Source organism: Trachurus trachurus (assembly GCF_905171665.1).
Source record: "Trachurus trachurus genome assembly, chromosome: 8".
Classification (NCBI taxonomy): domain Eukaryota; kingdom Metazoa; phylum Chordata; class Actinopteri; order Carangiformes; family Carangidae; genus Trachurus; species Trachurus trachurus.
The window spans coordinates 23,057,413-23,070,762 of NC_139905.1; the positions used below are offsets into that span (position 1 = coordinate 23,057,413).

Sequence of the window (13,350 nt, forward strand, 5' to 3'; positions counted from 1 at the left end):
TTAAATTAACGTATAAAGTGTATTAATTTGAGAATATATTCAAGATTATTTTAAACGCCAATAAATACGGTGAATTTAGCGTGATGACGCTGTTTGAGGGCCGAGACCGTGAAATGGACCCTCCGGAGTGACGTCAAACGGTTGCGACAGAAGGAACTCTCGCCACCAAAACGAAAACACCGAGAAGCTTTGTTGTATTTTCTACAAAACACAGCGAAATGCCCAAAGTAAAGAGGAGTCGGAAGCCTCCCCCAGACGGCTGGGAGCTCATTGAGCCCACCTTGGACGAGCTGGATCAGAAGATGAGAGAAGGTACGACGGTAAACGTGATCGTAGCCTACCGACCGCGGCTGCTGCTGCTCGCCTCGCTCGGCTCGAGCCGCAGCGAGGAGCTCAGGGTGGAGAAGTAGATTCACCTCCGGTCTGTTTCTGGGCTCTGTTAACGGTTTGGTGGTGCTGATTAAACCATGCTCCACATTGTTTTGAATATGGACACAACCGTAAACGACGACTTTTTGTTTTTTTCTTTGTCTCTGCCATTTAACTGGAGGTCGAAGAAAATGTTTAGACCGTTTATAGTTGTAACTTACTGCCAGTGGAAGTATATAATATACACCATAATAAATTATTTCCCCCGTTAGCAGGGCTCCAGACTGAACCTAAATGGGGGCATTTTGTTCCTAAAATTTAAGACGGTGCAAGTAAATTTTCATCTACTTGCGCATGTGCAACCAGCAAAGTTTGCTGTTTTTTTTTTTTTGTTTTTTTTTTACACTGGTGAAAGGATGACTAAAGAATCTGGTATCTATCATTACAGGTGTCAGGCCAATATGTGTGAGGATCATGAATGAAAAGGAAATGTGAATATTTGCATTGCAAGTCGATTTACGGTGTGAGCCCCTACATTTTCTGTTTGCACTCCTAAAATTTAAAGTCAGGGGCCACTGTGCTCTTAGTAAGAATAAAGTCTGGAGCCCTGCTGTAGCATGAAAGAACTGACCCTATTCAACACCATTAGGATTCATTTTAGTGTGAACTGAGACCCAGGCCTTATCCCTGGACGTCACTTCACTGATGCTTTTGTGGATAAACTTGAGCAAATCACACATTAACATTGAAGCAAACCATCATATCAATCAGTTATTTTAATTTCTATCTTCCAAAGCTAACACTTTCTCCTCTGTTTCCCAGCTGAAACAGAACCTCATGAGGGAAAACGGAAGGTGGAGTCCCTTTGGCCAATTTTCAGGCTGCACCATCAGCGGAGTCGGTACATCTTTGACCTCTTCTACAAAAGGAAAGCCATCAGCAGAGGTGGGCAAGCTTTGTCTTTGTCTCTCCCCTGTTGAACTACATGAAGTCTTCCTCAGTATTTTATACAATCTTTATTTACAATTTGTTTTCACATGGTATCTGTGGAGACTTTGGGAATTTTCTCAAATGTGTACCACTCTCCTCATTTTCCCAGACACAGTAAAAACTATAACAACTACTTGAACATTTTCAAGGGTTAAAATGTTTTGTTGGTATTGTGTTTTGAAGTGAAATCAATTTTTAACATTAGTCTGAGTATTAAAACCACTATTGTCTTTTTGTGTTGTGCGTCCTGGCAGAGCTTTATGAGTACTGTATAAAGGAAGGCTATGCAGACAAGAACCTGATTGCCAAGTGGAAGAAACAGGGCTACGAGAATCTGTGCTGTCTGCGTTGCATCCAAACAAGAGACACCAACTTTGGGACCAACTGCATCTGCAGAGTCCCCAAGAGCAAGCTGGAAGTCGTAAGTCTGACATGAACACACTTTAAGAATTATTCTGGTGTTAGCTCGACTTGCTTCCGTGTATTGAAAGCAGAGGTTTCCCTAAACTCTGTTTGGCAGTGTGCCTGTTATCTGATATCTGTGCAGGAACAAACTAACTACAGAAAACTTCTTCTCTACAGTGCATATCAACATTTTTACATTTTGGCACTAAACTAAACAGACAAGAGTAAATCAGCTAAATCACTAGAATGATCAAAATTGGGTTTTTTCTTCCGCACAGCCAGCTGGTCTGTTTAACATCATGCTGCTGCTGGAATAATCAAGTCAGACATATCGGTGATTAAACGAGCATGGGAAGGCAAAACTTCAGTTCAGTCATTTCTGGAGCTGGACTTATCTAGTGGTTCATGATTAACACGATTTAAAATCAATACTGACATATTTGGTCATATGTGTTGTCACTCTGATAGATGTAAAACATCTGGTTAGATATAAACATGGATTTTTAGTTGTGTTTTTCTTTCATTTATGACAGAAAGGTTGAATACAAACTGCTTCTGTCCAGGCACATTGAAGATGCTCTTTTCAATGCACTCAGGACTTTTATTGTACCTTGGTGAATTGGTAATCCACTTCTACCTGGTTTATAATATCTGCCATAAATTCATTATGACACTAGTTTGGCAATTAGTTCAACATCTTTTGTGGACCAGTTTAAGTAGACAGACAGAAAATGATAAGAACTTTACCACATGTGGTCCTTAATGTGGATGTAAATTACAAAATGGTGCAACCAATCAGCTGCTGTTTTGTTTTTTCCTCTCTGCAGGGAAGGATCATTGAATGCACCCACTGTGGATGTCGAGGTTGTTCTGGCTAAGTGCAGTCTTTGGCCATCCGGCCTACTTTCTGTGGGACAGTGGGGCTCACCCAGCCTCCATCTGGGCACTCTCGCGACCCGGGAACCATCATTGTCGTTATCTCAGTCACCTGCATTAGATACTATTCCTGTGACAACCTCATCACCATCCTCAGCTGCCCCGATAAGGGATCAGTATTTGTTGCTCTTCTGCTTTTAAACATAGGGGAGCCGTGGAGAATAAACTGAGAGGGGCCATACTGTCTTAAATACACTTGCTTTTTTTGTGTGTTTCTTTTTTATATATATTTGCCTAACTAAATCGCTCATCTCCTAAAACAATAGGAGGCTGAGGCTGGCTGTTTCTGGATCAGGCCTGTCATTCCAGCTCATCACACTCACTGTGAAGGTCATTTTCAGTTCTAATGTGTTTAGTTTCATTTAATGGGGGCTGGGGGATGACTTTTCTTTGAAATGTCATTGTTTTAAGGCTGAAAACCTTTTCCTTGAAATTGTTAATGTAGTGTAATTTTAAATAAAACAATTCTGGTTTACTTGCTCTGTTGGTTTTTGTCTTTGTCATTTTCAAGAATGCACTATTCACAAACATATTTGTTTTTTGAAGAAATGTCAATCACTTAAAGTTTAATGATGTTTTTCAAAGGTAGTGTTATGATGAATGTGTTCTGTACTTGGGAACCTCCAAAGCCAAAAATGTCATGTATGTTTTAACTGAACTGTCTTTGTAGGTCTGAACTGTGGCTTTATGACCACAGAGGCAAAACTGTAGTATTAGTATGTATTTTGTCCCACAGTTTGGATACAACTTAAATTACTGGTTCAAGATTGAGATGATACAATAAATACACATGCAATAATCTGTTAAATACCATTATTCAAGGTTAAATCAGTGGTCACTTAAATTTTAGACTACTGTATAAACACAGTTGAGTTTAGAAGGGGATGTCTGACATTTCAGATACCTGAGTTCCTCTTTAAACTTCCCACACGGCTTCATTTGAATAACTGTTCCAGGTAAACAGGTAAGATATTTTATTCTTTCCAACCACATCATCTCATGGCCCCTCTGATTTATCTAGGACCATCTGGAGGGACTGCTATGTTGGGAACAAGAGGATCACTGTTCTGTTTTGCTTTTTGTATTTGAGACACTGGGACAATTTTGCCCAAAATCACTGCAGCTACTCAAGAATGCAGTATTTTTCTTCCATTAAACACTATTTTCCCGATGGGAAACTGCAGATATGATTCAGTTTGTGGTATTGTTTCACCACATCTGAGGTATAAACACTGCAGGTGATCTTGACGTCACCAAACCTCCACCCGTCGCTGTTCAAATCTGATCAATACCAGTTGATAAGACAGTGAGTGAGTGCTCGTTCGTGCAGCTCTGTGTGATGTCAAAGCTAAAAACCTAACATTTGTGGAGAAACACACCTGTTTAACACACACAGAGCCACCCACTCACTCAGTGAAACAATGTTAGCCAAGACTAAACATGACTGTATTGTTTGCAGTAGAGTTCTTTCATTGTTCATCTGCTAGTTCTTTTTCTTCGAGCCACCACCTCCTCCGTCTGCTGCTCCAGCAGGGCAATTAGATGTGTTCACACATGAGCATTTATTATTCATGACACCTCAAATGTTTGCACATCCTTCAGCGCAGAAGCGAGCGTGTTCAGAATTAGATGTTTAATGACGATCAGTCAGTTGCATTGGTCTGAATCTCACTGTGAGTTTCAGCATCATCATCATCATCATCATCATCCTCACCCTCCCTCCCTCCAGTGTGAATCAGGCACTGACGCAAAGAAAATTCAGTGGATTCAAATAATTTAATGTAGTATGATGAATTATCGTCAACATTACATGAAAGCATCAAGACATTCTCAACGTGCTTTATTAAAATAACTGGCAACACGCTGCTGCCACAGTCGTACAGGGCTGGAGTTAAGACAACGGCCCTCATGATGAGATATACAAAAGGTAGACATGATATGGCAACATAAGGACACTGAGTGACAACATGTTAAGCACACTGTGGTATGGCTTTTTTGGATTACATTCACCTTTTTGCATTAGAGGGAAGAAGAGCAAAAAAAAAAAAAAAAGTTACATCTGAGCAGAAAAACGTGTTATTCAAGCAGTAAAAAAATAAAAAGTCGTCACACAGCAAAGAAATGATTTAGCCCAAACTGCACTGAACTGAAATATAAATAGTAACAATAGGTGGAATTTAAAAAGGTGCAGTTAATAGTTAAAATTTAAAAAAAAGTTCATAGCAGGAAGGCCAGCAGCCATGATCCCACACTGTTTGACCTTTCACATTAACTCTGACCATGCAGTCACAAGTACAGTTACCATCCTACACACACACACACAGCTCCATCACTGACAGCACAGAAATAGGAGCTGGGAAATCTAAAACACTATCAAAGACACTACTTCAGTGTGATGCCAGCAACTTCAAAGATCTCCTACCTTTGCAAATCTTCAGCATACGAAACAGAAAATCTGCGTGTATGAGAATCCAAATTTTGTCCTATAGCAATAAATATATCTAACAGTTGAGTTTTGTTCATAGCACACATTCAGCATGGATCGCTAGGGGGGAATAATATTAAATAAAAAAAAATCAGGATAGGCAGCTGCTGTCAAATAAAGTGTCAAACGTCAGAGTTTTGCTTTCGATGGCACACAAAGTTCATTTTCTCGTGATAAAATCTATACAAACACAACAACGTCATCATCCCAGCAACATCTCCTCAAACTGTTCAGCATCTTGCCCTAGACAGTTCCTCCAAATAGAACATAAACAGAAATATTATCAATACGGTGAGTCACCCTGGCACAAGACAGTCTCATGCTGACACCACAACACTCTCACACAAATTTAAGACAACAGTGAAATTCAATACATTTAGGTTAAGTAGCTTTAAAATGGTCCTGACCGTGTGAATAATATCCATGGAAATGCTCGCCAGCAGTCAGTATGGACAGGTGTTTGGCTGCTGCTGGTCCTACGTGGGGGTGAGTATGTGCGTGATGGCGTTATTTCTCTGGACATGCAACAACATCACGTGGAGCCGACTGGATCTAATGCTCACGGCGAATACGCTTCCTCATGCACCACATCCCCAAAGCAGCCTCTGGGAATGTTTACTCCATGCTCTCCAAAGTCAAATCTACTCAGTTAAAATCCGACATCGTAACTATTTCAAACAAAAAAAAACAAACAAAGACTCCATCACTACTGGAATGGCTGTGTGTTAAGATGCATTCACGTAAGAGAGGAAAAAACTAAAAGTGCAGGTAAGCGAGGTGAATTCATGACCGTCGGAAGTTATGGAAAGAGTGGTGCATCACTACGAGCAGAAAATGTAAGAGGAATCCCGAAGAAAAAACATGTAACAAACTGTATGTCTGTGATTATATCATGGCTGACAAACTGCTCAGTGATGCGTTTCCCACACACACACACACACACATACAGCTGTGATTTAACCTGTCAGTGAACTAGCTGAGGTCGGACCAGCACTTAGGACACACAGACAGCCATGTCGGATTGAGTTTAGTAAGATTGAATACATATATATACGTATATGTAGGGGTGTGTGTGTGTGTGTTTGTAGTGAAGAGAGAGAGTAACATTTTTTTCACAGAGGAGAGGAACACACAAATGGCTCAAAAGGACAATACGCAGAGCCGACCTTTGCCAGCTGTGCAGTGTGTGTGTTTGTGAGTGTCAACATGCTCTGGACCAAATACACACAAGTAAACCTCTCCTGTTCCCTGCACACAGAGGAAAGAGCAAGAGCAGAGAAAAATACAGCAGAAAAGAACAAAAAAAAAAAAAACCTAAAGAACAACAACCAATGCAGAGATTGTCCTGAAACTAAAACGACTGTAGACCTTATTACGATCACCTCTGGTCCATTAAAAACCAAAGGGTCACTGATGATTTCTGCTAAAACGTGTGTGAGAAGATTCCTCCTCCCAGAAGAATATTAGATTTTGTATAAAACGCTGGTGGTGTAGTTGAAACTAAAACAAGGTGCTGCTGCTGCGCTGCCGGCGGCGGCAGGCTGTAGGTACCGCTGAGTGATGAGCTGGCTGAGGTAGAGCAGTATCTGGCTGTCCTCCTCGCCCAGCCCCAGCTGCTCCTGCAGGAAGCAGCGGCGTCGGCCCTCCACCACCTCGGGCCCCTCCGTGGAGCTGACCGGCAGGTGGAGGTGGTGCGTGAAGGTGAAGAGGAAGGCCTTGGCCGCCAGCCGACAGAGGGTGCTCTGCAGGTGGAGGAAGTAGGTGGAGCCGCGGCGGATGTAGGTGCGGTGGTCGGCGATGTTGGCGAGCAGCTGGCCGTGGTACGGCGGGCAGCGCAGCGTCTTCTGGTCGGCGTCAAGGATGGAGATGTAGCGGCTGTAGCGGGACAGCGAGTAAAGCATGCTAGAGCCCACAGGGGACGCCACTCTGTGTGAGACAAAGGCAGATACCATATTATATAGCTGCTTAATCGAGACAGATTCATGTTTTATGTAGCTGCAGATGTTTGAAGATATGCACTTGTGTGATTGAGGAGGGGGGGTATTGGGCAGGGAGGGGGGAATAAAGTCTTAAGAAAAGTTATTCATCATAGGTTTAAAAGGGGAGGGTCGCTTATAAGCCCGTCAAGCTTTATGATCTTTCCTGAACATCTTTTTAAACTGTTTTTCTTACTGATCTTTTTTAATTATTGTGTGTCTGTCAATGCAAACAATAAATAATAATAATTAAAAAAAAGTTCATCACTTTTATTATTCTGTATTTAAAATGTTAAATGTGTGAAGGAGCGTTATCACAGGTCCTTCCTCCCTGCAGCAACACCAGCTGTTCTCAGCACAAAACACGAATGTTTATATATTTTCTTTAAAATCTATTTAAATGCATTTATTTAGTTATTTTTTGCAAACAGTGCTTTCTTTTCTTTCTTTCTTTTTTTAATGCTACTGCTGTTTGCTATTTATTATCAGTACTATACATTTCTTTGCTGTTGTCTGCTGCTGCAACCCTGTAAATTTCACCATTGTGGAACGCGAGTAAAGGATTATATTATATTATCTTATCTTATTTTACAGCAATGACTGTTTGTTTGGATGATGCATAACTTTGTTCTCACTGGAATATCACAACAAATATTCAATTTACAGACATTCGATACAGAGATTCATGGTTCCCAGAGGATGGATCAGTAGATGTGGAACAGTAAGACGAACAGCTGGCCTGAACAAACACTGTCACAAAATTCCTCCATAAACTCATCCATGAATAAACTAAATTAGCCTTTGTCCAAAAGTGATTTATTCCGATCAGCCTCAGCTGTACTTTCTGTTTAGTGCTCATTAGTAAATGTTAGCATGCTACACGCCAAACTGAAACAGTGACCATAGCAAACATCAGCATTGGTATTGTCAGCCATGTTAGCATTTAGCTCACAGCTCTGGTATGGCTGTTTACTCTCAGTCTTGTTGAAAGCAACTCGTCCTCCGCTGGCTGATAAAATCCTAAAGCTTAAATAATATATTAAACCTTACCACCCAGCAGCAGGATGTATGTTTTGATACTGAAGAAGAATATTTCCACCGTACAGCAGCATGATCACATAATGAAATCAGTATTTCCCAGAAAAGGATGATCATGTGCACCAGTGCTGGGTTTACACATGTCCAATTCTGCCATTATAATCTTTTAGCAGTCTAGTTCACTGGAGGTTTGGTTGTACAGATATACAGTGATATAGGCTACTGTTCATCATTCTGTCATTGGACACTGGTCAAACCCTTTGTTTGTGCAGTAATTGCTTTATGGCTAGAATTCTGTTTAGCAAATTGCAATGAAATGTTTCTCATTTAATCTGCAGTGATAACTAAAATCCATGAGATGATGCAGTGAGGCTTCCTCTCTGGATGTAAATACTGCAATACAGATGTGAGGCCGGAGGTTTAATAGATACATAGTTATGTGAGTCATCAAAGACTGAGTCAGAGTCGGTGAGTAACACTAGAGTAAGGTGGTTGTTCTTTGTGTTTCTGGAGACTCAACATCCAACTCAATGCATCAGTACATCTGAGTTAATAATATCATTTGTCTTGTTTTGGTTGTTAGATATTATAATAATAATGGTTTACATTTATATAGCGCTTATCTATCGAAAGCGCATACAGAAACTATCAGTCAGAGATTCAACACACCTTTGCAATCCAACAAGTTTCCACCTCTGCAGGTCAGTGAGGGTGAACGGGCAGGACAGCCAGGCTTGGACCCTCTCTCCACACTTCCCAGGCCCGGGCACAAAGAGCGCCAGAGCTGCGACCAGCCGACGGACTCTCCCCTCGTCCGCCCCCAGGACCACGAGGGTCCGGCCGCTCAGCAGGCACCACAGGGCTTGTATGGCGAAGGGGTACTGTCGCACAAACCTCAGGGCTCCTTGTCCGGCCTTCTTCCTCTGACGCAGGGTCACCACGCCTCCGTAGCCGAGAGGCGAGGCGGCCCGGTCGGACCCCGTAGAGGCGCTCATGGTGCAGTCTGATCCGTCCTCCACCGAGGCGCGAGAAACCGCATCTCCATGGAGGCCGACGGGCAGCTCCAGCCCGGCCGCGGGGCTCTCTGAGCTGGGAGAACCCACGGCGTAGTCGTCCTGGAGCGGGAGGAGGGCCTGGGGCTCCTGGTTGACCACCGGGGTGTGAGAGGGCTGATGGTGGGAGCTCAGGTGTGCATCCACCTCCGAGGCGGACGGCTCGTACAGAAACCCCTCCTGAGACATGCAGCACGCCGTGTCTATGGGAACCAACAGGTCCGACTCCATCTCACAGGCCCCCTCGCTTCCTCTCTCGCAGTCGTCCTCTCTGCTGGCCTCCAGCTCAGACACCACTTCCAGCAAAGACACGGGCGTCTCGTCTCCCCCGTTGTCGCCCTCGTCCTCTCCCGGTGTGGTCTCCTCGCTGCTGCTCTCCCTCTCCTGGTCGGTGTTTTGGTCAGGGTCCAGAGTCAGGTCAGAATCGGGATCAGGAGGTTCTGACCTCACGCTGGCGAGACTTTCCTGCTTCTCTGCTGCGCCCGTCCCGCTCTTATCGCTGCTGAAGCTTCCTTTAGTCTCCTCGGAGCTCTCCTGGGTCTCTAGAGTCTGGTCCGAGGGGGATGAGTCCAGGTGGCTCTCCCCCAGCCCAAGCTCACTCCCCTGAGTCTGGCTGGTCTCAGAGGCCGGGTCCAGAGGGTCCAGAGGGTCCAGAGGGTCCAGAGGGTCCAGAGGGTGGAGCTCTAGAGGCGCTGGTCTCAACACAATGGGCGGTGGGTTTAAGAGTGCACAGTTTCCTACAGCGTGGTTCACAGCACAAAACGGTCTCAGTGTTCCTCCTTCATCCTCGTCGTCATCACCGAGGTCCTCCTCAAACAGGAAGTTGGTGACCCTCTGTTTCCTCCGCAGAGTCTTATCAAGGCGCCGTGTGTGAAGGTAGCACAGGTCGCCACGGAAACTCCTCTCCGTCTCCTTCAGGAGCTCCACGGTGGCCCCGTAGAAGGTCTGGTCGCACAGCTCTTGGAGGGTCTTCAGGCGTTTGTCGAAACACTTGGCGGATTTGGCTTTGATCAGTTGCGGCGTGTAGGACGGCCGGCGCTTAACGCCGTCGTCTTCCTCCTCCTCCTCCTCCGCTTCCCCCTCGCCTCCTTCCACCTTAACCCGACCTCGACCTTCCTCCCCTTTCCCTCCTTTGTCGGTGTAACTGAAGGGGCTGGCCAGTGTGGCGTATTTGTCCAACAGCGCCTCGCACTCGCTCAAGCACTCGCTCATGCACATCTGGCAGGTGACGGCGTGGGGGTCGCGGCGCGGGCGGCAGTGGTAGGAGCTGATCTGCCTCAGCAGGTCTCTGTGTTCGTAGATGCTCTTCTCCACGTTGGCGAGCTCGTTGGCTTTCTCCACGGCGTGGGCGGAGTACATGCACTGAGGCCCCGCCTCTCGCTGCAGACCCTCCTCCCTCTGCAGCACAGAGTGAGTGTACCTGCCAAGACAAACAGGTGTCAGACATGCACATGTGTCTACACAAGGACAATCATGCAGCTTAACAAAACAGCTCAGAAACACTGAACATGTTCAGCTGAAGACTTCGTACTGTGAGATTAAAGTTGGAGTTCACTGGTCACTTGTACATTTAGCCACTTTAGCAGCATTAGTCTGTTGATCAGTTAGTTCAACACTTTTTGGTTCAAACTGAAAAATCTCAGCAACTACTGAAGGGATCTCTATGAAATCTTCATGTTCCCAGTGGAAGAGGACCCCTGACCTTTCCTCTGGTGCTGCAATCATATTCGTAATGTTCAGTGAAATGCTTTATGAATCTCATTAACATAGTCGACCCTCTGACTGGAGGCCATCGTCAGGTCAGTCCACATTTAGTTTTGTCCTAATTAGGGACTGTTACAAACTACACTAACATAGTGAACATGGCACCATAATATACCTGCTAAACATTATTATGTCAGTGTTGTCACTGTGAGCCTCTTAGCATTTAACCCAAAGCACCACTCTAGTGTTAGTCAACATAGCCCAGTTCGATGGACATGAGCCTTCAGGAATGACGGTGTGCACAGGGAGAGACAAGGGCTCATTTTAACCCATCTGATCTGGTGTGTTAGTGGACTATAACCAGTGCCAGATGTGACTAAATAAACCAGCATGTCACAATTTGTGTGCTCTTGATGTTTTGCCTGATGCTTTTCTGTGACATTGTCAAATATGGAGCACACTTCCTGAGTCGTTTTTTTTGCCAGTAATCACTTTGGATGTCATTGTTTCTTTATATTGTTGTAGCCTGGGAGCATTGAGGTTCAGGTGTGTAGAGAGACTCAGCAGCAAGCTTTTGCCCCAGGGTGCTCTAACTGTTTAAACCTTGCTGTTACAATTTCCCCCTGATCACTCTGCTCTCTATGACTGAACAAAAGAACCGAGAGGACTAATACTGATGTAATACATTAATAGTGAATTAAGATTTGACTATAAACCCTACATTGAGGTGCAATTAAAAGGTTGTACTCATAGTCTTACTCAAGGTCCCGGAGCTTCCTCTGGAGTTCCTTGGCGAAGGCTCTCCTGTTCCCGGCCTTCAGACACTCGGAGGCCTGTGAGAAGCGGAGGGACAGCTCCTGAAACTGCAGCATGATTTTCCTCTCATCTGCTGAAATGTACGCCATGCAGAAGGGGCGCACAAAGCCCCTCGCCTCCAGGTCATAGAGCGTGAGGTGATGGACGTAGGCAAACGCCCCCTCCTTTGAGTCTCCCAGCACCACCCTCGAGTCCTCCACAAAGCTGAGCCTTGGGTAGCCACTTCCAGGCGGGTGGCCCACGAAGGAGGCCTGGTAGTCCACAGACATGATGCGCAGGGAGAAGTAGTTGAGATCAAAGGTGCCACAGACCTTGGGGTCGTCCGGGATGGTGAGGAGCGGCTGCGGGCCCACCTGCTCAGAGAACTCTGAGATGAGGATGAAGTCTTTGGTGAACTTGGCGTAGGAGGTTTTGGCCCAAGGGTTGAAGTCGGCCAGAGGATGGAGAGGGATGGAGAACTCCTCTGGGAGAGCCCAGGGATCAGGAGATGTCTGGCCATACTCATCCTCTCTAGTGAAAGCCACCACGTCAGGTGAGCCTATCATAGTGGTGTTGTGGAGAGAGGCATGAGAAACACAAGACACAGTGCAGCACCACTATCAGTCATAAAAGCAGCTGTCAGAGCACAGCCACATGGGGTAAAGTCAGATTGATCATCCTGCTCTCACGTGGTCCAGGCAGAGCTGTGTTAAAGGTCTGAAGCAGCAGCTGTCAAATCCAGATCGAGGGGGTCCACAGAAAAATAATAAAATAATAAAATAATACAGCCGCTTTATATAATTTAAAAAAAAAAGGGGGTCCTACTGTGGTGTCGGCTAAATATAATAAAATAAATATCTACGACCCTGCTGCAGCCAATCGCTGATATGATTGAATACAAGTAGGCAGTCAGTACCTCTGTTAACAAAAGCAATTATTCTACGCCAGTCACAGGGTCCGGACAGGCATCAGACCCTTCATGCTGTGCACAAAAAAAAGAAAGCAGCGTCAGTGTGGCTCTTCTCCAACCTGCCCGTCTTCGTGCGTCGTCTCCATCCCGTCTCTCTGTCCTGGGCCCAGATGCGGGACGTCGGTGCGACACAAACGCCGTTTGCACACAGACGCGCTGCTACATGTAATTTTCACGTCCAGAGACAGACGCCATGTTTACCCAGCTGGTTGTAGTCTTGTCAGGTGACCAGCCAACCCACCTCCCCTCTGGAGAGAGTCCACCCTAAAACTGAATTTCCGCACATTTCGTATTTATTTGATTTTCTTTTGACTTTTCACCCCAGAATATCAGCACTTGTATCAGTTTGAGTTCCTCCTTATTACCCTTTACGAACGGAACATGAATTATTTAATTATCCGTCAGAAAAATATGTTTAAAATTTTAAGATATAGCCTTTTGAGTTTAAATTACCGTCCATGTCCTCGGTGGTAGTTGTAGTTTTAGGTTTGGTTTGTGAATGCTGACACGGCGTAATTGAAATTTCTGAATTAGGGTGTATTTCTCATTAACCGTATAGTGATATAATATTTTTATTCCCGTTAATATTCCCATTATAAAAATGTGTTAAATATATTATTGCACGTTATA

The 13,350-nt window shown here is 44.7% G+C and overlaps 2 protein-coding genes across 2 annotated transcripts; one reads left to right on the forward strand and one right to left on the reverse strand.

Annotated features, from left to right (window-relative positions):
- The first annotated feature begins 123 nt into the window (after nt 1-123).
- On the forward strand, nt 124-3,184 carry bud31 (BUD31 homolog). Its single transcript, XM_083977319.1, has 4 exons — nt 124-312; nt 1,192-1,314; nt 1,614-1,780; nt 2,592-3,184. Exons 1-4 carry the CDS (start codon nt 219-221, stop codon nt 2,640-2,642), a joined length of 435 nt encoding a protein of 144 aa, XP_083833445.1. The 5' UTR covers nt 124-218; the 3' UTR covers nt 2,643-3,184.
- Nucleotides 3,185-4,525: 1,341 nt separating this feature from the next.
- On the reverse strand, nt 4,526-12,890 carry smcr8a (Smith-Magenis syndrome chromosome region, candidate 8a). The gene is made up of 3 exons (XM_083977170.1): nt 11,715-12,890; nt 8,869-10,671; nt 4,526-7,111 (listed from the first exon to the last, which is right to left on the reverse strand). Exons 1-3 carry the CDS (start codon nt 12,314-12,316, stop codon nt 6,649-6,651), a joined length of 2,868 nt encoding a protein of 955 aa, XP_083833296.1. The 5' UTR covers nt 12,317-12,890; the 3' UTR covers nt 4,526-6,648.
- Nucleotides 12,891-13,350: the final 460 nt, after the last annotated feature.

Coding starts and splice junctions, on each gene's coding strand:
- bud31 (XM_083977319.1), top strand. CDS start 219: ATGCCCAAAGTAAAGAGGAGTCGGAAGCCTCCCCCAGACGGCTGGGAG. Junction 313..1,191: donor GGATCAGAAGATGAGAGAAG/GTACGACGGTAA, acceptor TCTGTTTCCCAG/CTGAAACAGAACCTCATGAG. Junction 1,781..2,591: donor CCAAGAGCAAGCTGGAAGTC/GTAAGTCTGACA, acceptor TCCTCTCTGCAG/GGAAGGATCATTGAATGCAC.
- smcr8a (XM_083977170.1), bottom strand. CDS start 12,316: ATGATAGGCTCACCTGACGTGGTGGCTTTCACTAGAGAGGATGAGTAT. Junction 10,672..11,714: donor AGGAAGCTCCGGGACCTTGA/GTAAGACTATGA, acceptor TTGTCTTGGCAG/GTACACTCACTCTGTGCTGC. Junction 7,112..8,868: donor AAACTTGTTGGATTGCAAAG/GTGTGTTGAATC, acceptor TGTCTCACACAG/AGTGGCGTCCCCTGTGGGCT.